Raw genomic sequence first — 22,541 nt, forward strand, 5'->3', positions numbered from 1 at the left:
GGCAGTGGGATTAGTTTGGGATTGATACAGGGCCATGGGGAGAGAGCAGGGCAGTGGGATTAGTTTGGTATTGATACAGGGCTATGGGCAGAGAGCAGGGCAATGGGATTAGTTTGGGATTGATACAGGGCTATGGGGAAAGAGCAGGGAAGATGATTAGTTTGGGATTGATACAGGGCTATGGGGAGAGGGTGGGGCAGTGGGATTAGTTTGGGATTGATACAGGGCTATGGGGAGAGAGCAGGGCAGTGGGATTAGTTTGGGATTGATACAGGGCTATGGGCAGAGAGTGGGGCAGTGGGATTAGTTTGGGATTGATACAGGGCTATGGGCAGAGAGTGGGGCAGTGGGATTAGTTTGGGATTGATACAGGGCTATGGGGAGAGAGCAGGGCAGTGGGATTAGTTTGGGATTGATACAGGGCCATGGGGACAGAGCGGGGCAGTGGGATTAGTTTGGGATTGATACAGGGCTATGGAGAGAGGGTGGGGCAGTGGGATTAGTTTGGGATTGATGCACGGCTATGGGGAGAGAGCAGGGCAGTGGGATTAGTTTGGGATTGATACAGGGCTATGGGGAGAGAGCGGGGCAGTGGGATTAGTTTGGGATTGATGCACGGCTATGGGGAGAGAGCAGGGCAGTGGGATTAGTTTGGGATTGATACAGGGCTATGGGGAGAGAGCGGGGCAATGGGATTAGTTTGGGATTGATACAGGGCTATGGGGAGAGAGTGGGGGGGGCTGTGGCATTAGTTTGGGATTGATACAGGGCTATGGGGAGAGAGCAGGGCAGTGAGATTAGTTTGGGATTGATACAGGGCTTTGGGGAGAGAGTGGGGCAGTGGGAATAGTTTGGGATTGATACAAGGCTAAGGGGAGAGAGCAGGGCAGTGGGATTAGTTTGGGGATTGATACAGAGTTATGGGGAGAGAGTGGGGCAGTGCGATTCGTTGGGGATTGATACAGGGCTATGGGGAGAGAGCGGAGCAATGGGAATAGTTTGGGTTTGATACAGGGCGATGGGGAGAGGTTAGGGCAGTGGGATTAGTTTGGGATTGATACAGGGCTGTGGGGAGAGAGCGGGGCAGTGGGATTAGTTTGGGATTAATACAGGGCTATGGGGAGAGGGTGGGGCAGTGGGATTAGTTTGGGATTGATACAGGGCTGTGTGGAGAGAGCGGGGCAGTGGGTTTAGTTTGGGATTGATACAGGGCTATGGGGAGAGAGCGGGGCAGTGGGATTAGTTTGAGATTGATACAGGGCTATGGGGAACGAGTGGGGCAGTGGAATTAGTTTGGGATTGATACAGGGCTATGGGGAACGAGTGGGGCAGTGGAATTAGTTTGGGATTGATACAGGGTTATGGGGAGAGTGTGGGGCAGTGGGATTAGTTTGGGGATTGATACAGGGCTATGTGGAGAGAGCAGGGCAGTGGGATGAGGGTTGTACCAGGGGTAACAGCAAGCATTGGAGAGCGTATTATTTTTAATAGGGACTAGGGAATGAAAGGTGGTGTTGAGGGTCTGGTTGAGCAGATCGGTGACTGCAGAAATGCCATTGTTAAAAGAGGGCGAAAGGTTGGACCGTTTTGAGTTGATAAGTGCAGTTGTAAGAGAGTTTGGGGAGAGTTTTATTCCAGGGGCAGATACAGAAAGGAGTAGGTTTGTCTTGGGGAAAGGGGCATGTGGGTCTAGAGCGATACAAGGAAATGGTCAGAGATGGTCCCATCTGTAATTGACACTGTTGGAGTAACAAGGCAACGAGAGATTGCAAGGCCAATGAGGTGTCTGTGAATATGGGTGGAGGAATTTACATGGAGGGAGTGATTGAGGGAGGACAGGAGGGTCATGAACTCAGAGTGAGTGTGAGCTCATATGGTGAGTGTGGGCTCACTACAGACCTTTAAAAGGGGAAGTTGAAACGTTTCTGAGAGGACATTGCCAGTTACAGGGAGTGAGTGGACACTTTAGATTGTGATGTTACCGGAGCAACAGTGCTCTCCCTGGAGCCTCAGGCAGTTGGAGAGCAATTGCCCGGAGGCTTTTCCTGAATTGACCACGTTTCTTTGTATGTTCCGAGAGATAGTGTTACTGGGAGGTGGGACAGGAACATGCCAGGTTATTCTGTCTGACAGACTTTATCTACTGACAGTCTTGGTGTACATTTGTATGTGCAGACTGGGGATTGTCTCTGGGACCTGCCTGGTGTGTGGCTCAGAGACTTCACCCAGTCAATAGCTGAGTCCAACGACAATCCCCAGTCAGAAGCTGGCAAGATGGTTCGCTTTATTGACTGGATCTGGCGCTGGCTCCCATGGGTATCATTCACTTTGATCAATTTGTCCTGGGAGCCAGAGAGTCTGTTCCCTTGCAGGGTCCACCCTTCTCACCCTAAATTCCATAGCAACATAGAAACATAGAAATTTACAGCACAGAAGGAGGCCATTCCATCCCATCGTGTCCTCACCGGCCGACAAAGAGCCACACGGCCCTCGGTCAGCAGCCCTGAAGGTTATATATAAACCTATGAACAATGACGGAAAGGCAAAGAGCACCCAGCCCAACCAGTCCGCCTCACACAACTGTGACACCCCTTATACTGAAACATTCTACACTGCACCCCAACCGGAGTCATGTGATCTCCTGGGAGGCGCAAAAACCAGATAAAAACCCAGGCCAATTTAGGGAGAAAAAATCTGGGAAAATTCCTCTCCGACACATCCAGGCGATCGACACTAGTCCAGGAGATCACCCTGGCCGGATTCTATTCCCTGCAGTACTTACCATTATATCTGCTCAGTCCAACAAAAGGTCATCCAGTCTAATCCCAATTACCAGCTCTAGGTCCGTAACCCTGCAGGTTACTGCACTTTAAGTGACCATCCAACCATCTCTTAAAAGTGGTGAGGGTTTCTGCATCCACCAATCTTCCAGGCAGCGAGTTCCAGATCTCCACAACCCTCTGCGTAAAGAAGCCCCCCCCCCTCAAATCCCCTCTAAACCTTCCACCTACCACCTTAAAACTATGCCCCCTTGTAATAGACCCTTCCACCAATGGAAATAGATCCTTACTATCCACTATGTCCAGGCCCCTAAATATTTTGTTGACATCGATGAGGTCTCCTCTCAACCTCCTCCGTTCCAATGAGAACAAACCCAGCCTATCCAATCGGTCCTCATAACTAAGATCCTCCATTCCAGGTAGCATCCTAGTAAATCTCCTCTGCACCCTCTCAGGTACAATCAAATCCTTCCTGCAATATGGCAACCAGAACTGCACGCAGTACTCCAGCTGTGGCCTAACCAAAGTATTATACAATTTAAGCATAACCTCCCTGCTCTTATATTCTATGTCTCGGCCAATAAAGGCAAGCATTCCGTATGCCTTCTTAACCACCTTATCCACCTGGCCTGCTACTTTCAGGGATCTGTAGACAAGCACTCCAAGGTCCCTTTGTTCATCTACACTATTAAGTGGCCTACCACTTAATGTGTTTACCCTTTCCTTATTAGTATTCACAAAATGCATCAAAGGGGATAGAAAGGTGTTTCTGCGGTTGCCACCGAGACTCGAGGATGGTATGTTGCCTCCCTGGTGCAAGGGTCAAGGATGTCTCGGAGCAGCTGTCGGCATACTGGAGGGGGAGTGTGAACAGCCAGTTGTCGTGGTACATACAGGTACCAACGATAAAGGTAAAAAACGGGATATGGTACTATAAGCTGAATTTAGGGAGCCAGGAGTTAAATTAAAAAGTAGGACCTCAAAGGTGGTAATCTCAGGATTGCTACCAGTGCCACGTGCTAGTCAGAGTAGGAATCGCAGGATAGCTCAGATGAATACGTGGCTTGAGCAGTGGTGCAGCAGGGAGGGATTCAAATTCCTGGGACTTTGGAACAGGTTCTGGGGGAGGTGGGACCAGTACAAACCGGACGGTCTGCACCTGGGCAGGACCGGAACCAATATCCGAGGGGGAGTGTTGGCTGGTGCTGTTGGGGAGGAGTTAAACTAATATGGCAGGGGGATGGGAACCAATGCAGCGAGACAGAGGGAAATAAAATGGGGGCAGAAGCAAAAGATGGAAAGGAGAATAGTAAAAGTGGAGGGTAGAGAAACCCAAGGCAAAAATCTAAAGCAGCGACATTGCAGAAATAGTCTAAAGGGACAAAGGGTGTTAAAATGAGAAGCCTGAAGGCTCTGTGCCTCAATGCGAGGAGTATTCGTAATAAGGTGGATGAATTAACTGCACAGGCAGCTATTAACGATTATGATATAATTGGGATTACGGAGACATGGCTCCAGGGTCACCAAGGCTGGGAACTCAACATCCAGGGGTATTCATCAATCAGGAAGGTTAGACAGAAAGGAAAAGGAGGCAGGGTAGCGTTGCTGGTTAAAGAGGAAATTAACGCAATAGTAAGAAGGGACATTAGCCTGGATGATGTGGAATCTGTATGGGTAGAGCTGTGGAATACCAAAGGGCAGAAAATGCTCGTGGCAGTTATGTACAGATCACCAAACAGTAGTAGTGAGTTTGGGGATGGCATCAACCAGGAAATTAGGGATGCATGCAATAAATGTACAACAGTTATCATGCGACTTTAATCTACATATAGATTGAGCTAACTAAACTGGTAGCAATGCAATGGAGGAGGATTTCCTGGAGTGTATTAGGGATGGTTTTCTAGAACAATATGTCGAGGAACCAACGAGAGAGCTGGCCATCCTAGACTGGGTGATGTGTAATGAGAGAGGATTAATTAGCAATCTTGTTGTGCGAGGCCTATTGGGGAAGAGTGACCATAATATGGTAGAATTCTTTATTAAGATGGAGAGTGACATAGCTAATTCAGAGACTAAGGTCCTGAACTTAAGGAAAGGTAACTTCGATGATTGGCTTGGATAGACTGGCAAATTATTCTTAAAGGGTTGACAGTGGACAGGCAATGCCAGACATTTATAGAGTACATGGATGAACTTCAACAATTGCACATCCCTGTCTGGAGTAAAAATAAAACAGGGAAGGTAGCTCAACCGTGGCTAACAAGGGAAATTAGCGACAGTGTTAATCTCCAAGGAAGAGGTTTATAAATTGGCCAGAAAAAGTAGTAAACCTGAGGACTGGGAGAAATTTAGAATTCAGCAGAGGAGGACAAATTGTCTAATTAGGAGGGGGAAAATAGAGTATGAGAGGAAGCTTGCAGGGAGCATAAAAACTGACTTCAAAAGCTTATTTAGATATGTGAAGAGATAAAGATTAGTGAAAACCAACATAGGTTCTTTGCAGTCAGAATCAGGTGAATTTATAATGGGGAACAAAGAAATGGCAGACCAATTGAACAAATACTTTGGATCTGTCTTCACTAAGGAAGATATATAACCTTCTGGAAATACTCGGGGTTCGAGGGTCTAGTGAAAAGGAGGAACTGAAGGAAATCCTTATTAGCCAGGAAATTGTGTTCGGGAAATTGATGGGATTGAGGCTGCAGAGCGACTTGGATAGGTTAGGTGAGTGGGCAAATGCATGGCAGATGAAGTATAATGTGGATAAATGTGAGGTTATCCACTTTGGTGGTAAAAACAGAGAGACAGACTATTATCTGAATGGTGACAGATTAGGAAAGGGCAGGTGCAAAGAGACCTGGGTGTCATGGTACATCAGTCATTGAAGGTTGGCATGCAGGTACAGCAGGCGGTTAAGAAAGCAAATGGCATGTTGGCCTTCAAAGCGAGGGGATTTGAGTACAAGGGCAGGGAGGTGTTGCTACAATTGTACAGGGCCTTGGTGAGGCCACACGTGGAGTATTGTGTACAGTTTTGGTCTCCTAACCTGAGGAAGGACATTCTTGCTATTGAGGGAGTGCAGCGAAGGTTCACCAGACTGATTCCCGGGATGGTGGGACTGACCTATCAAGAAAGACTGGATCAACTGGGCTTGTATTCACTGGAGTTCAGAAGAATGAGAGGGGACCTCATAGAAACATTTAAAATTCTGACGGGGTTAGACAGGTTAGATGCAGGAAGAATGTTCCCAATGTTGGGGAAGTCCAGAACCAGGGGACACAGTCTAAGGATAAGGGGGAAGCCATTTAGGACCGAGATGAGGAGGAATTTCTTCACCCAGAGAGTGGTGAACCTGTGGAATTCTCTACCACAGAAAGTTGTTGAGGCCAATTCACTAAATATATTCAAAAAGGAGTTAGATGAAGTCCTTACTACTCGGGGGATCAAGAGGTATGGTAAGAAAGCAGGAATGGGGTACTGAAGTTGCATGTTCAGCCATGAACTCATTGAATGGCGGTGCAGGCTAGAAGGGCCGAATGGCCTACTCCTGCACCTATTTTCTATGTTTCTATGTTTCTATGAAGGCCGATAATTCCCCAGGGCCTGACAGGCTGCATCGCAGAGTACTTAAGGAAGTGGCCCTAGAATTAGTAGGTGCATTGGTGATCATTTCCCAACATTCTATTAACTCTGGTTTAGTTACTATGGACTGGGGGGAGAGAGAAAACTGGTAATTATAAACCGGTTAGCCTGACATCGGTGGTGGGGTAAATGTTGGAATTAATTATTAAAAATGAAATAGCAGCCCATTTGGAAAGCAGTGATAGGATTGGTCCAAGTCAGCATGGATTTATGAAAGGGAGATCATGCTTGACAAATCTTCTAGAATTTTTTGAGAATGTAACTAGTCGAGTGGACAAGGGAGAACCAGTGGATGTGGTGTATTTGGTCTTTCAAAAGGCTTTTGACAAGTCCCACACAAGAGATTAGTGTGCAAAATTAAAGCACATGATATTGGGGACAATGTACTGACGTGGATAGAGAACTGGTTGGCAGACAGGAAGCAGAGAGTCGGGATAAAAAGGTCCTTTTCAGAATGGCAGGCAGTGATTAGTGGATTGCCACAGGGCTCAGTGCTGGGACCCCAGCTATTTACAAAATACATTAATGATTTAGATGGAGGAATTGAGTGTAATATCTCCAAGATTGCAGATGACACTAAGCTGGGTGGCAGTGTGAGCTGTGACGAGGATGCTAAGAGGCTGCAGGTTGACTTGGACAGGTTAGGTGAGTGGGCAAATGCATGGCAGGTGCAGTATAATGTGGATAAATGTGAGGTTATCCATTTTGGGGGCAAAAACTGGAAGGCAGAATATTAATCTGAATGGTGACAGATTAGGAAAAGGGGAGGTGCAACGAGACCTGGGTGTCATGGTTCATCAGTCACTGAAGGTTGGCATGCAGGTACAGCAGGCGGTGAAGAAGGCAAATGGCATGTTGGCTTCATAGTTAGAGGATTTGTGTATAGGAGCAGGGAGGTCTGACTGCAGTTGTACAGAACATTGGTGAGGCCACACCTGGAATATTGTGTTCAGTTTTGGTCTCCTGATCTGAGGAAAGATGTTCTTGCTATTGAACGAGTACAGCAAAGGTTCATCAGACTGATTCCTGGGATGGCAGGACTGACATATGTGGAGAGACTGGATCAATTGGGCTTGTATCCTCTGGAGTTTAGAAGAATGAGAGGGGATCTCATAGAAACATATAAAATTCTGACGAGATTAGACAGGTTAGATGCAGGAAGAATGTTCCCATTGCTGGGGAGTTCCAGAACCAGTGGTCACAGTCTAAGAATAAGGGGTAAGCCATTTAGGACCGAGATGAGGAGAAACTTCTTCACTCAGAGAGTGGTGAATCTGTGGAATTCTCTACCGCAGAAAGTTGTTGAAGTCAGTTCGTTCGATATATTCAAAAGGGAGTTGGATGGGGACCTTACGGCCAAAGGGAGCAAGGGGTATGGAGAGAAAGCAGGGATGGGTTACTGAGGGAATGATCAGCCATGATCTTATTGAATGGCGGTGTAGGCTCGAAGGGCCGAATGGCCTACTCCTGCAACTAATTTCGATGTTTCCACCTTTCTCACACTTCTCTGAACTAAATTCCATTTGCCACTGCTCTGCCCAGCTGACCAGTAGATTGATCTCCTCCTGCAGCCCATGACTTTCCTCTTCATTATCAAACACACAGCCAATTTTAGCATTGTCTGCAAACCTCTTAATCCTACTCCCTATATTCAAATCTAAATCATTGATATATGCCACAAAAAGCAAGGGAACCAGTACTGAGCCTTGCGGAACCCAACTGGAAACATCCTTACAGTCACAAAAACATCCATCAACCATTACCCTTTGCTTCCTACCTCCAAGCCAATTTTGGAGCCAACTTGCCACTTTGCCCTGTATCCCATGGGCTTTAATCTTCATGACCAGTCTACCATGTGGGACCTATCAAAAGCCTTGCTAAAGTCCATATGTATTACATCGTACGCTCTACCCTCATCGACCCTCTTGGTTACTGCCTCAAAAAAGTCAATCAGTTTAGTCAAACAGGATCTTCCCTTAACAAATCCGTGCTGACTGTCCCGAATCAATCCTTGCCTATCCAAATGCAGATTTATCCTGTCTTTTAGCATTTTTTCCAATAGTTTTTCCAACTCTGACATTAGGCTGACAGGCCTGTAAATGGGTGGAGCTGCGGAATACCAAGGGGCAGAAAACGTTAGTGGGAGTTGTGTACAGACCACCAAACAGTAGTAGTGATGTTGGGGACAGCATCAAACAAGAAATTAGGGATGCATGCAATAAAGGTACAGCAGTTATCATGGGTGACTTTAATCTACATATTGATTGGGTTAACCAAACTGGTAGCAATGCGGTGGAGGAGGATTTCCTGGAGTGTATTAGGGATGGTTTTCTAGACCAATATGTCGAGGAACCAACCAAGGAGCTGGCCATCCTAGACTGGGTGATGTGTAATGAAAAGGACTAATTAGCTGTCTTGTTGTGCGAGACCTCTTGGGGAATAGTGACCATAATATGGTAGAATTCTTTATTAGGATGGAGAGTGACACAGTTAATTCAGTGACTAGGGTGCTGAACTTAAGGAAAGGTAACTTCGATGGTTTGAGGCGTGAATTGGCGAGAATAGACTGGCAAATGATGCTTAAAGGGTTGACAGTGGATAGACAATAGCAAACATTTAAAGGTCACATGGATGAACTTCTGCAATTGTACAACACTGTCTGGAGTAAAAATAAAACGGGGAAAGTGGCTCAACCGTGGCTAACAAGGGAAATTAAGGATAGTGTTAAATCTAAGGAAGAGGCATAGAAATTGGCCAGAAAAAGCAGCAAACCTGAGGACTGGGAGAAATTTAGGATTCAGCAGAGGAGGACAAAGGGTTTAATTAAGAGGGATGAAAATAGAGTACGAGAAGAGGCTTGCCGGGAACATAAAATCTGACTGCAAAAGCTTCTATAGATATGTGAAGAGAAAAAGATTAGTGAAGACAAACGTAGGTCCCTTGCGATCGGAGTCAGGTGAATTTATAATTGCAAGTTGGCTCCAAAATTGGCTTGGAGGTAGGAAGCAAAGGGTAATGATTGATGGATGTTTTTGTGACTGGAAGGATGTTTCCAGTGGGGTTCCGCAGGGCTCAGTACTGGATCCCTTGCTTTTTGCGGTATATATCAACAATTTAGATTTGAATATAGGGAGTTATGATTAATGCTTTTGTTCTGCATCCTTTTTTAAATAGGGGCGTTACATTTGCGGTTTTGCAATCCACTGCGACCGCCTCAGAATGCAGGGAATTTTGGTCGATTACAACCAAAGCATCCACTTTTGCTGCCGCTACTTCTCCGAAGATGTAGGCGTCAGGTCCACGGTGTAGTGTCCCTGCACCTTACTACAAACTCACACATGGCATGGATATATCAGACACGGTCACTCTGTGACCTTCACCTTTAACCCAGGACCAAGGAGTGTTGACCCTGGGTGGGACCTCCCCTTTTATACCTGGAAACCCAGGTGAGGAGTGTCTCCCGCAAGTTCACCCCCCTGTGGTCAGGGTGTGCATTTCTAGGGTACAGGTACAGGGTGCATGAGTTACAGTTACATGACTATGTCATTGCAAGATGGTGAAATACATGACATCACCTCCCCCCTTGAGACTTTTAGTTTCAGAGGTTAAGTCTATCGGGTGGTCTGTGCTCTCTCGTGGAGCGCTGCAGTTGTGGCTCTGGTGGCTGAGCCTCAGCACGTGTCTGTGTCACTTGAGGTGATTCCGGCCTGTCCGGGCTGGCCACAGGGACTGTGCATGCTGAGGGCTGTCTTTGTTGCTCGTACGCTGGCAGTGGTGTGGGTGCTATCTCATCATGCTCTCATCCGATTCCTCCGTGTCTGCACTGAACCTTGTCTTTACTTGGTCCAAGTGTTTGCGGCATAGCTGCCCATTGTTTAGTCTGACCACCATGACCCTATTTCCTTCTTTGCCAATTACGCTGCCCTCAAGCCACTTGGGTCCCAAAGCATGGTTAAGAACAAATAATGGGTCATCTATTTCTATACACCTCCCCCTTGAGCCTCGATCATGGAGATCGGTTTGGGACTGGCGCTTGCCCTCAACAATGTTTGCCAGGGCTGGGTGAATGAGGGACAGCTGCGTCTTGAGCGTGCGTTTCATGAGGAGTTCCGCAGGCGGGACTCCCGTGAGCGAGTGTGGCCGGGACCTGTAGGCCAGCAGGAGGCGCGATAGTCGGTACTGAAGGGTGGGACCTTGGATTCGTAGCATGTCCTGCTTTATGACTTGGACCACGCGTTCCGCCTGGCTATTGGAGGCCGGCTTGAACGGCGCTGTCTGGACGTGCTTGATCCCATTGCCCGACATAAACTCCTGAAATTCATGGCTGGTAAAACATGGGCCATTGTCGCTGACCAGGATATCCGGCAAACCGTGGGTCGCGAAAACCGTACGCAGACTCTCCACGGTGGTGGATGTCATGCACGAGTTTAATATGATGCACTCGATCCACTTCGAGTATGCATCGACAACGATCAGGAACATTTTCCCCATGAACGGGCCCACGTAGTCTATGTGAATACGTGACCATGGGCTGGTGGGCCAGGGCCACAGGCTGAGTGGGGCCTTCCTGGGGGCATTGCCCAGCTGAGCACACGTCGTGCATCTGTGAACCCAGTGTTCCAGGTCTGAGTCAATCCCTGGCCACCATACATGTGACCGGGCAATGGCCTTCATTAACACGATGCCAGGGTGCTCGCTGTGGAGTTCCCTGATGAACGCTTCCTTTCCTTTCTGGGGCATGACTACCTGGCTGCCCCATAGCAGGCAGTCGGCTTGGATGGGGAGCTCATCCATCCGTCTCTGAAACGGTCTGACCTCCTCGCGGCACGCTCCGTGTGCGGGCACCCAGTCTCCAGTCAGGACACATTTCTTTATCATGGATAGGAGGGGGTCCCTGTTGGTCCAGAGTTTGATCTGGCGGGCTGTGATGTGGGAGCCCGCAGTGTGAAAAGTCTCAACGGCCATGACCATCTCAGCGCTCTGCTCCGACGTCTCCTCGGTGGTGGCCAGTGGGAGCCTGCTGAGTGCGTCAGCGCAGTTTTCGGTGCCTGGCCGGTGCTGTATGAGGTAGTTATACGCAGCCAGCGTGAGGGCCCAGCGCTGTATGTGAGCTGATGCATTAGCATTGACAGCCTTGCTGTCGGACAACAAGGATGTTAACGGCTTGTGGTCCGTCTCTAGCTCGAACCGTCTACCGAAGAGGTACTGGTGCATCTTTTTCACACCGTACACACACGCGAGTGCCTCCTTCTCGACCGCGCTGTATCCACGCTCTGCCTGGGAGAGCGACCTGGAGGCGTAAGCCACTGGTTGGAGTTGGCCGTCATCGTTACCCTGCAACACACACCCAACCCCGTAGGATGACGCCTCGCATGTTAAAACCAGTTTTTTACAGGCGTCATACAAAGTCAACAGTTTGTTGGAACACAGCAGTTCCTCGCCTTATTGAAAGCCCGTTCTTGACAGTCCCTACAAAACCATTCACAACCTTTACGCAGGAACATGTGTAACGGCTCCAACAATGTGCTTCAGTTCGGCAGAAAGTTCCCGAAATAGTTCAAAAGTCCCAGGAATGATCACAGCTCCGACGTGTTTCCAGGCCTGGGTGCCCGGCGAATCACCTCAGTTTTTGATTCAGTGGGCCGGATCCCGTGTACAGCAACCCTCCTGCCCAAAAACTCGACCTCTGCGGTCAAAAACACACACTTGGCCTTTTTCAGCCGCAAGCCTACCCGATCCAATCGGCGTAGCATCTCCTCCAGGTTGTGGAGGTGTTCCTCGGTGTCTCGACCCGTTATGGGAATGTCGTCTTGGAACACAATCGTTCCAGGGGTGGACTTGAGCAAACTTTCCATGTTTCTCTGAAAGATAGCTGCTGCCGAACGAATGCCAAACGGACACCTGTTGTAGATAAATAATCCCTTGTGTGTCGTGATGATGGTCAGAAGCTTGGGTTCTTCAGTCTGTTCCTGAGTCATGTCGGTCAAAGTGAGGTCCGGCTTCGTGAACAGCTTACCACCTGCCAGTGTGGCAAAAAGGTCCTCCGCTCTCGGGAGCGGGTATTGGTCTTGCAGTGACACTCGGTTGATGGTGGCTTTGTAGTCGCCACAAATCCTGACCGAGCCGTCTGCTTTAACGACAGGAACGATGGGACTGGCCCAGTCGCTGAATTCAACGGCCGAAATTATGCCCTCTCTGAGCCTGTCCAATTCACAATCAATATTTTTATGCATCACATACGGCACTGCTCTGGCCTTGTGGTGCACTGGTCTGGCGTCCGGAGTGATGTGTATCACTACTTTAGTGCCCTTGAACGTTCTGACACTGGGCTGAAACAGTGACCCGAATTTTTGCAGGACCTGTGAGCATGAACTTTGCTCCACGGATGAAATGGCGTGCACATCCCCCCATTTCCATTTCATCCCAGCTAGCCAACTCCTCCCCAAAAGCACGGGGCCATTTCCCGGGACGACCCAGAGTGGCAGCCGGTTCTGTGATCCATTATATGTTACCACCAAGTTTGCACTGCCCAGCACTGGGATGATCTCTTTGGTGTAAGTCCGTAGCTGCGTCTCAATGCGTTCCAGTTTGGGCCTGCTAGCTCTGTGTGGCCATAGTCTCTTAAATTGTTGGGCACTCATGAGTGACTGGCTCACTCCCGTATCCAGCCCCATGTGCACCGGGATGCCATTCAGTAAGACTTTCATCATCATGGATGACGTTTTAGTGTATGAGCTGTGGACGACAGCCACGTGAACCCGCTGAACTTCAGCATCCATGGCTTTACCCCAGGCATCATCCTGCATTGCAGATCCCTCGTCTGGTTCCTCTGTCTCGCAGATTAGCCTCGCTACTGCCTTTTTGCACATCCTGGCCAAGAGTCCACTGACATTACAAATCCTATTGCTGGAACCTGCAGCTTCTTGCAGTGTGTCTACCCCCCGCACCTCCAGCATGAGCTGAGATTGAGATTGCGGTTAACAAAGGGACTATTACCCGGCATTCCCCTCTGATTGCCCATTTGGCTGTTTCTAAGTACTCTGATGGTGGGTGTTCATGGTCCTATCGCGGGACGCATTGTTCCTCGAGATGGCGTGAATTGCCAATCCCCTCTCCATTGTCCTTGTTGCAGGCCCACCCTAGAACCTGTTGCTGCCTGGACGGTTTCGAAATGCCCTTGCCTGCCTGCGGGGTCCTGAGCAGTTTTCACCATGTTAACTCCCTGGTCCATCGCCACGTTGGGACCAGGGTTGTGGGCGTAAATTAGCTTGGTCTCCTCTTCCCCTGCCATAAAGGTCTGAGCTTTCAACGCCGCCCCTTCTAAGGTCAAGTTCTTGGTCTCTATGAGCTTCCTGGAAATGCTGGCATGATAAATGCCCTCGATGGCAAAAGTCCCTTAATATCTCCCCCTGCAGGCATCAGAGAACTTACAGAAATTGGCCAAGCACCGCAGTTCAGCCACGAAGTCCGAGACATTTTGTCCCTCCCGGTGCCGGTGAGAGTAGAACCGGTGCCGGGCCATGTGTACACTACTTGCCGGCTTGAGATGCTCACTGATCAGTTGGCTGAGCTCTTCAAAAGACTTGTCCGCTGGCTTTTGGGGTGCGAGCAGATCTTTCATCAGTGCATACGTCTGTGGACCACAGCTGGTTAGTGGATGCATACGTCTGTGGACCACAGCTGGTCAGTAGATGCATACGTCTGTGGACCACAGCTGGTCAGTAGATGCATACGTCTGTGGACCACAGCTGGTCAGTAGATGCATACGTCTGTGGACCACAGCTGGTCAGTAGATGCATACGTCTGTGGACCACAGCTGGTCAGTAGATGCATACGTCTGTGGACCACAGCTGGTCAGTAGATGCATACGTCTGTGGACCACAGCTGGTCAGTAGATGCGCCCTCCGCTTGTCAGACGCTGCCTCTTCCAGCCAGTCCTTTGTGGCAAAGCTCTGCTGGAGTCTTTCCATGAAGTCATCCCAGTCCTCACCCACACAGTAACGTTCCTCTGTGCCACCGGTGGCCATCCTCGTGGTTTGGTGATTCCCGTTTCTCGTCGCCAAATGTAGTGTCCCTGCACCTTACTACAAACTCACACGAGGCATGGATATATCAGACACGGTCACTCTGTGACCTTCACCTTTATTGCCAGGACCAAGGAGTACTGACCCTGGGTGGGACCTGCCCTTTTATACCTGGAAACCCAGGTGAGGAGTGTCTCCCGCAAGTTGACCCCCTGTGGTCAGGGTGTGCATTTCTAGGGTACAGGTACAGTGTGCATGAGTTACAGTTGCATGACCAAATCATTACAAGATGGTTAAATACATGACACAGGGAACTTGTACGCCTTTAGTCCCATTATTTTACTGAGTACTACTTCATTAGCGATAGTGATTGTATGAAGTTCCAACCTCCCTACAGCCCCTTGCTTATCCACTATTGGGGTGTTTCAGTGGCTTCTACAGTGAAGACGGATACAATATATTTGTTGAATGTCTCTACCATTCCCCAGTCTCATCCTCCAGGGGAGGAATATTTACTTTAGCCACTCTTTTCCTTGTTATGTACCTGTAGAAACTCTTACTGTGTTTTTATATTTCGTGCTTGTTTACTTTCATACTCTATCTTCCCTCTCTTTGTCAATTTTGTATTTGTTCTTTGCTGGCTTTTAAACGTTTCCCAATCCTCTGGTCTCCCACTGATCTTGGCCCATTGCAGGCCCTTGTTTTCAATGTGATGCCATCCCTTATTTCCTCAGTTAGGCACGGATGGTTGTCCCTTCTCTTACAGTCTTTCCATCTCATTGCGATATATTTTAGTTGCGAGTTAAGAAATATCTCCTTAAATGTCTACCACTGATCATCAACCGTCCCGTACTTTAATCTATTTTCCCAGTCCACTTGAGCCAACTCTGCCCTCATACCTTTGTTTTCTCAATAATTTAAGCTTAGGTCACTGGTTTGAGAAGTATCTTACTCACCGCCCAAAAGAATTTCAAATTGAACCATGTTATGGTCATTCATTTCACTGTACCAGATCTAAGATAGCCTGCTCGCTGGTTGGATCCGCAATATGCTGTTCAAGGAAACCATCCAGGATACACTCTATGAACTCTTCCTCGGTGCTACGCTGGCCAATTTGCTTTGTCCAATCAATATGTAGGTTAAAATCGCCCAGGATTCTTTCGGTGCATTTATTACAAGCCTCCACCTGCCACGATCTTGCATGGCAGAGCAGGCTCGAGGGGATCAATGGACTAATCGTGCTCCTATTTACTGCAAAAGCTTCCACAGATATGTGAAGAGAAAACGATTAGTGAAGACAGACGTAGGTCTCTTGCAGTCAGATTCAGGCCCTGATGTAAAGACTGGCCGACAGGAGCTGCCATCGTACCTGGTGTTGGAACTCCTCCTTACCATGCTGGGTTGTGGGGATTGGTGCAGGGCCGGGCCGAGTGGCTCCCCCTAGCCACTCACTCACTGCTTTGGTGAACAAACCTCTATCTGCTGCTGCCCTCGACTCTCGCTGTAAATCACCTGGCCTCACTTCTGGGAAGGGGAAGGTCAGTGACATCAACCAGCCAATGGGAATAGATCCTGCCACCAGCTTTGTGCTGGGTACCAGAGCTGTATATGCTGTGCCGAGCGCGAGTGAGGACATCCACATGTGAGGCAGGGAGGGGTCCTGAGGAACACTACCCCATTGTCTAGGCAACGGATGTCGCCACCTTAGTGCAGGCGGGAGACCAGCTACTTTAGGTGGTACTTTAGGGGGTGCCATCCTTTTGCAGGTCACTGCTGACCTTGCAGAGGATCCTGACAGATTGTCACTCCCCGCCCAGGGAGCCCTGTGTAGACAGTGTGTGAGTGAGTGTGATAATATTCACCATGAGGGAGAGTGGCTCGGACACAATGGGCCTTAAATTCCGGCCTCACCAGGTCAGGCCCAAGTGTGCATGCCCCGGAAACCGGCTTTTCCGATCTGTCAAAGATTTCTCCATATGGATTCTCCATATCCCGGGGAGAAGACCATTTGTGTGGGTGAGATTGGGTCATTTGCCCAAATCATGCCCAGAGAATGTCCTTCAAACTCTTAAACCAGGTAAAAGCAGGTCGATACATTACTTTTACCAGTGTAAGAGTTCTAAAACATATCAAAAATAAACTGAAATACATATTTTTACAGTAAAAACCCTTTCCACCAAGGATCATTTATTTTAAACCTTATTGAAACATGTTAAAAAAATTCCAAAACATTTTTTTAACAAAACATTTAATTGACTTTAATTTCAATTAATTTTAAATATGTGATGTGTTTTTAATTTATTCTGTTGCTTTTCAATATTGAGGTGTTTATTCACATTGATAATAATGGGAACTCTGAAAAAGCGAGTTGCTATTATTATCACTGAGAATACTGCAGCGTGATTGGTGCTTCAGGCCCATGTGACTCCAGCTTTACTGTACGTATGGGGAAGGCCATTTCCCTAATGCTACACATGGAATGAAGGTCTCGGATGGGAATCGAAGGTTTACGTAAAATATCCTCCGGTCGGAGGCATTTGTCCGAAGGAAGCCCCCAACCGGGATTTCCCCCCCATTATCTGGTGGCATTGAGTTCTGAGGCTGTAAAGTCTCTGCTGCTTCTTATCGTTTAATGCATTTTACAATTACAACAAAGGGATATTTCAGCACATTCTTCCACTGCTCCCGGAACTTAGTCTGTGTCACGGCGTAAATCCCAGTGTTTGTACAGCAACTCAGCTGCTGCAGCATGAATCCTAGTTCATTTACTAACGTAGGTATAAATACAAGATGTGAAATCCAAACAAGCCGGTTTGCCACAAGAACCACCATATACATTGCCCATAGCAGGATGAAATTCCCCGAGATAACAAACAATAAAATCATGGATTTCCTGCGACTCTCCATCTCGGGGTCTCTGGGACTCTCCCCACTGCTGTGACCCCGGAGTCTCCTGCGAGCTCTGCTGGCCATTAAAATGTGTCTGACAGTGAGAGCATTGAGCAGCAGGATCAGAATAAATGGGACACACGGGGTTAGAATATAATGAAGTAGTTCGAATGCTCCCCAGCCCAGTGATGTATAATTAGTGTAATACAGATTACAAAACCAGGGGTTGTTACCAAGCACATACCTACTCATGAACATAAAATACCAGGGTATGTTCTTTAAACAGCTCAGCACAGTCACTGTTCCCAGAACCACAGCCGCCGTTCTCTCGGTGCAATATTTAGTTTTCAGCTTCTGGCAACAAATGGCCACAAATCGATCGAAGGTGAAAGTGATGGTGAACCAGACAGAACAGTCTGTGGCTGCATAGAGCAGGACGGCGTGGATATTACACAGGGGGATGGAATACAGGAAAATAAACTGTTCCTCATAACGAATTGGAATGTGCCTCAGTATCAGATCCAGGATCACGACCAGTAGATCCGCTGTTGCCATGGCCACCAGGTAACGAGTGACACATTTGGAGAGTCCACACTTTCCCCGGGACAGGATCACTATCGTCACTAAGTTCACTGTGAGGAAAGGAAATAACCAGTTAAATTAAACATCAGGCTGGGAGCAAGAGCAGAAGATTGATGGGATTCGGTCTGCAATCTGCAAATCATTAGTGACATGAAATGATATAATCTAATTCTCGGACCTGAGGAAATGAATGCAGGGTTTATTGCAAAAATAATAAGGAATCAATAAATGAAATGGGGATAAAGACAACATGAAATGAACAGATGTTTGATCAATGAGACATTAAATGATAGATCTACCTTTAGCTCAGCAGACAACAACACTGCCCAAGGTAACAGGGACACACAGGTCAAGAACCTCTCAGGAAGCCTTCGTGTCCCGGGATCAGTCAGCACCGAGAGCGGTGAGATTCACTTCTGTGCCGCTGTGTTGGTGGGAGGGGGCGGTGATAGGGGGAGAGGGAGGGAGACCCTCATTGTATTCTTGCACCTGCTGAGGATCTGGATTCTAATTAGAACTGAAAGTGAGTGTAACAGAAATAAACATCGACTGCAATTGTGGCGTGCAATAATTACAGGTGGTTCTACTTAAAATGTATGAAGCTAATATGACGATGTTAGGTTATTAAATACAAATGTACAGCAGTTAGAAAGATAACTGGGCTGCAGGAAGTGTATTGAACAATGAGCTTTAAACCTTTTTGTTGAAATTGTTGTTCATTGAAAGTAAGAATTTCCGAATAACATGGCAAAGAATGGACTCTGAATAAAATAAATGGTTATCATTGACCAGGGAATGTCCAACAAAATGCTTTGTTTTAGCATCGAAATCGGACGACTTATTCCACAGGTAAAGTGCTGCCCAATGTTTCTGTAAAGTATCTGAACACAAATGGATAAGAGTTATTCTTGTTTTCTTTCACATGTTGCTTTCCAACTTGTGCATAGTATATTGGATGGAAAAATATCAAAGGATTGTTTGATCATTAATACTTCAGTTACAATCAGCTGACATTCTTTATGCTGAATGAAAGCAGGGTACAACAGCATTTAGTGAGAATGCAAATGACCCTGATAAATCTGTTCCAACCATCAGAAGCAGTGGCAGTAATGCAGAACTGGAGAATGTGGAAAATGAGGCACTGGCTGGAACTGAATGATTCGAAACATAGAAACATAGAAAATAGGACCAGGAGTGGGCCATTCGGCCCTTCGAGTCTGCACCACCATTCAATATGATCAAGGCTGATCCTCTATCTCAACACCATACCCCGCTTTTCCCTCATACCACTGGATGTCCTTTATAGAAATATAGAAAATAGGAGAAACATAGAAAATAGGAGATATTTCAGTGATTTAAGAAGATGTGTATGATCTGTCAGGATTTGTTCTTCGCACTGTGTGTAAGTAAACATGGCGAGCATTCGGTGAACACAACAGTAAAATACTGTGGATGATGAACGTCCGAAATAAAAATAGAAAATCCGAGATATAATCAACAGGTCAGGCAGCATCTGAGGAGAGAGAAACACAGTGACTGTTTCAGGTCAATCACCTGTCGTCATTTGTGACAAGTTCCCGAAACGCAGAAAACCTGCTTCTGATCTGATCCAAATGTGCAGTGTGGCGAGGATTCTGAAATTCGGGAAATAAAGTGTCTCAACCAATATCTTTGCTTGAGTTCAAAACAGAACATTTGAATCTTGATGGCACAATATCATTTAAAGAATCAATAGCCGACAGCACGGTGATGGACAGTAGTGAGGTAACAGATGCACTAACAGTGAGGTACCAGATGCACTAACAGTGAGGTACCAGATACACTAACAGTGAGGTACCAGATACACTAACAGTGAGGTACCAGATACACTAACAGAGAGGTACCAGATACACTAACAGTGAGGTACCAGATACACTAACAGTGAGGTCCAAGGGACACTAACAGTGAGGTACCAGATACACTAACAGTGAGGTCCTAGGGACACTAACAGTGAGGTACCAGATACACTAACAGTGAGGTACCAGATACATTAACAGTGAGGTACCAGATACACTAACAGTGAGGTACCAGATACACTAACAGTGAGGTACCAGATACACTAACAGCGAGGTACCAGATACACTAACAGTGAGGTACCAGATACACTAACAGTGTGGTACCAGATACACTAACAGTGAGGTACCAGATACACTAACAGTGAGGTACCAGATACACTAACAGTGAGGTACCAGATACACTAACAGTGAGGTACCAGATACACTAACAGTGAGGTACCAGATACACTAACAGTGAGGTACCAGATACACGAACAATGAGGTACCAGATACACTAACAGTGAGGTATCAGATACACTAACAGTGAGGTACCAAATACACTAACAGCGAGGTACCAGATACACTAACAGTGAGGTACCAGATACACTAACAGCGAGGTACCAGATACACTAACAGTGAGGTACCAGATACACTAACAGTGAGGTACCAGATACACTAACAGTGAGGGACCAGATACACTAACAGCGTGATACCAGATCCACTAACAGTGAGGTACCAGATACACTAACAGCGAGGTACCAGATACACTAACAGTGAGGTACCAGATACACTAACAGTGAGGTACCAGATACACTAACAGTGAGGGACCAGATACACTAACAGCGTGATACCAGATACACTAACAGTGAGGTACCAGATACACTAACAGCGAGGTACCAGATACACTAACAGCGAGGTACCAGATACACTAACAGTGAGGTACCAGATACACTAACAGTGAGGGACCAGATACACTAACAGCGTGATACCAGATACACTAACAGTGAGGTACCAGATACACTAACAGCGAGGTACCAGATACACTAACAGTGAGGGACCAGATACACTAACAGCGTGATACCAGATACACTAACAGTGAGGTACCAGATACACTAACAGCGAGGTACCAGATACACTAATAGTGAGGTACCAGATACACTAACAGTGAGGTACCAGATACACTAACAGCGAGGTACCAGATACACTAACAGCGAGGTACCAGATACACTAACAGCGAGGTACCAGATACAGTAACAGTGAGGTACCAGATACACTAACAGCGAGGTAGCAGATACACTAACAGTGAGGTACCAGATACAGTAACAGTGAGGTACCAGATACACTAACAGTGAGGTACCAGATACACTAACAGCGAGATACCAGATACACTAACAGCGAGGTACCAGATACACTAACAGCGAGGTACCAGATACACTAACAGCAGTGAGGATGTACCAGTATTTTTAAACAACAACATGTACGTAAACAAAATGCAACACTTTGAAAGCCAGAATACCATTAATAACTGATTATCCCCGGTTATAGAGCAAGAATGTTATTACAGTGAAACATGGTTTATATATTTAATAACTGAAAATAGATACTTACTCGGAACACCAAAAGCAGTGATTAGAGGATAGTAAATACGTTGTATTTTCATCAATACTCCTGTTATCTTCTCATCTAGACGCCAACTAGCAACTATGGCTAGAAATTCATCAGTCATGGGAGGCGCTGGTGGGATGCGAGACACAACCATGACTTCCCTTCTGTGACTCTCTTTTGGTGTCTGTGCTGGAGGAGACCTGCTGATTGTGTGAGGTGAAACATTGAAGGGCGCTCCTTACATCGAGCAGAGGGAAATCCCCGATGACATCATTAGGCATCACTGTAACTGACATTAATCACAGACATTGAACAAACAGACTCATTGAACCATTGTCACCACAATATTTCACTGCAACTTAATCCAGCTCACCGTATTGTACACAGTTTTAAATTAAAAGTGAGATAATGTGCGATTTTTTTTACCCACCCATAAAATACCGAGGACAAAGATAACATAGTTTATATTTCTGTATTGAATTAAAACTGAGAACAAAAGATGAGAAAGTGACAGAAACAAAGGAGGGATAAAAGATGAAAAGACAGATTGCAGCAATCTTGTTCTCTGATGCATTGGATCCCAGGCCACCAGGGTCAAAACATTCCCAATCAATAAATGTTCCCAAACGGCAGTATCTGAGCGATGGTCGCTGTAATGGATCAATGGGACTCACGTACGTGACACAACTCCAGCCTCAATCCAGGAATTCCATTCCTAGGCCCTCGAGATTACAGTCCTTCCACTTCAGTCCAGGAATTCCATTCCTAGCCCTCTAGATTACAGTCCTTCCACTTCAGTCCAGGAATTCCATTCCTAGGCCCTCTAGATTACAGTCCTTCCACTTCAGTCCAGGAATTCCATTCCAAGCCCTCTAGATTACAGTCCTTCCACTTCAGTCCAGGAATTCCATTCCAAGCCCTCTAGATTACAGTCCTTCCACTTCAGTCCAGGAATTTCATTCCCGGGACGGTCTATATTATCTGACACTCGAACAGGAACAACAGGTTATTTGTAAAGAATGCCCTTACCCAGTCAAGCATCTCCTTTATCGAGGGGAGGAATAATAAAAGAAGCAAAGGTTTGATCCCAAGGAACCAAAGGAAATTGCTTAAATATTAACCATGGAGATAAGTACTCTGTAAATATCTCAATACACCATGAAATGCTCTCGAAACATTGAAGTCTTGTATAATCATAATCTTAT

General features: G+C 46.9%; 1 protein-coding gene across 1 annotated transcript in view; it reads right to left on the bottom strand.

The window, feature by feature from the left end:
* Nucleotides 1-21,490, bottom strand: part of LOC139252631 (probable G-protein coupled receptor 139) — a 160,611-nt gene extending 139,121 nt beyond the window's left edge. Inside the window, exons 1-2 of the mRNA XM_070873439.1 lie at nucleotides 21,340-21,490; nucleotides 17,096-17,967 (exon numbers count right to left, since the gene is read on the bottom strand). Of these exons, the coding sequence (XP_070729540.1) occupies nucleotides 17,096-17,967; nucleotides 21,340-21,490 (1,023 nt within the window). The remainder of the gene's footprint in view (nucleotides 1-17,095; nucleotides 17,968-21,339) is intronic.
* Between the last annotated feature and the right edge of the window lie 1,051 nt (nucleotides 21,491-22,541).

The sequence above is a fragment of the Pristiophorus japonicus genome, unplaced genomic scaffold (genome assembly GCF_044704955.1).
Source record: "Pristiophorus japonicus isolate sPriJap1 unplaced genomic scaffold, sPriJap1.hap1 HAP1_SCAFFOLD_470, whole genome shotgun sequence".
NCBI lineage: Eukaryota > Metazoa > Chordata > Chondrichthyes > Pristiophoridae > Pristiophorus > Pristiophorus japonicus.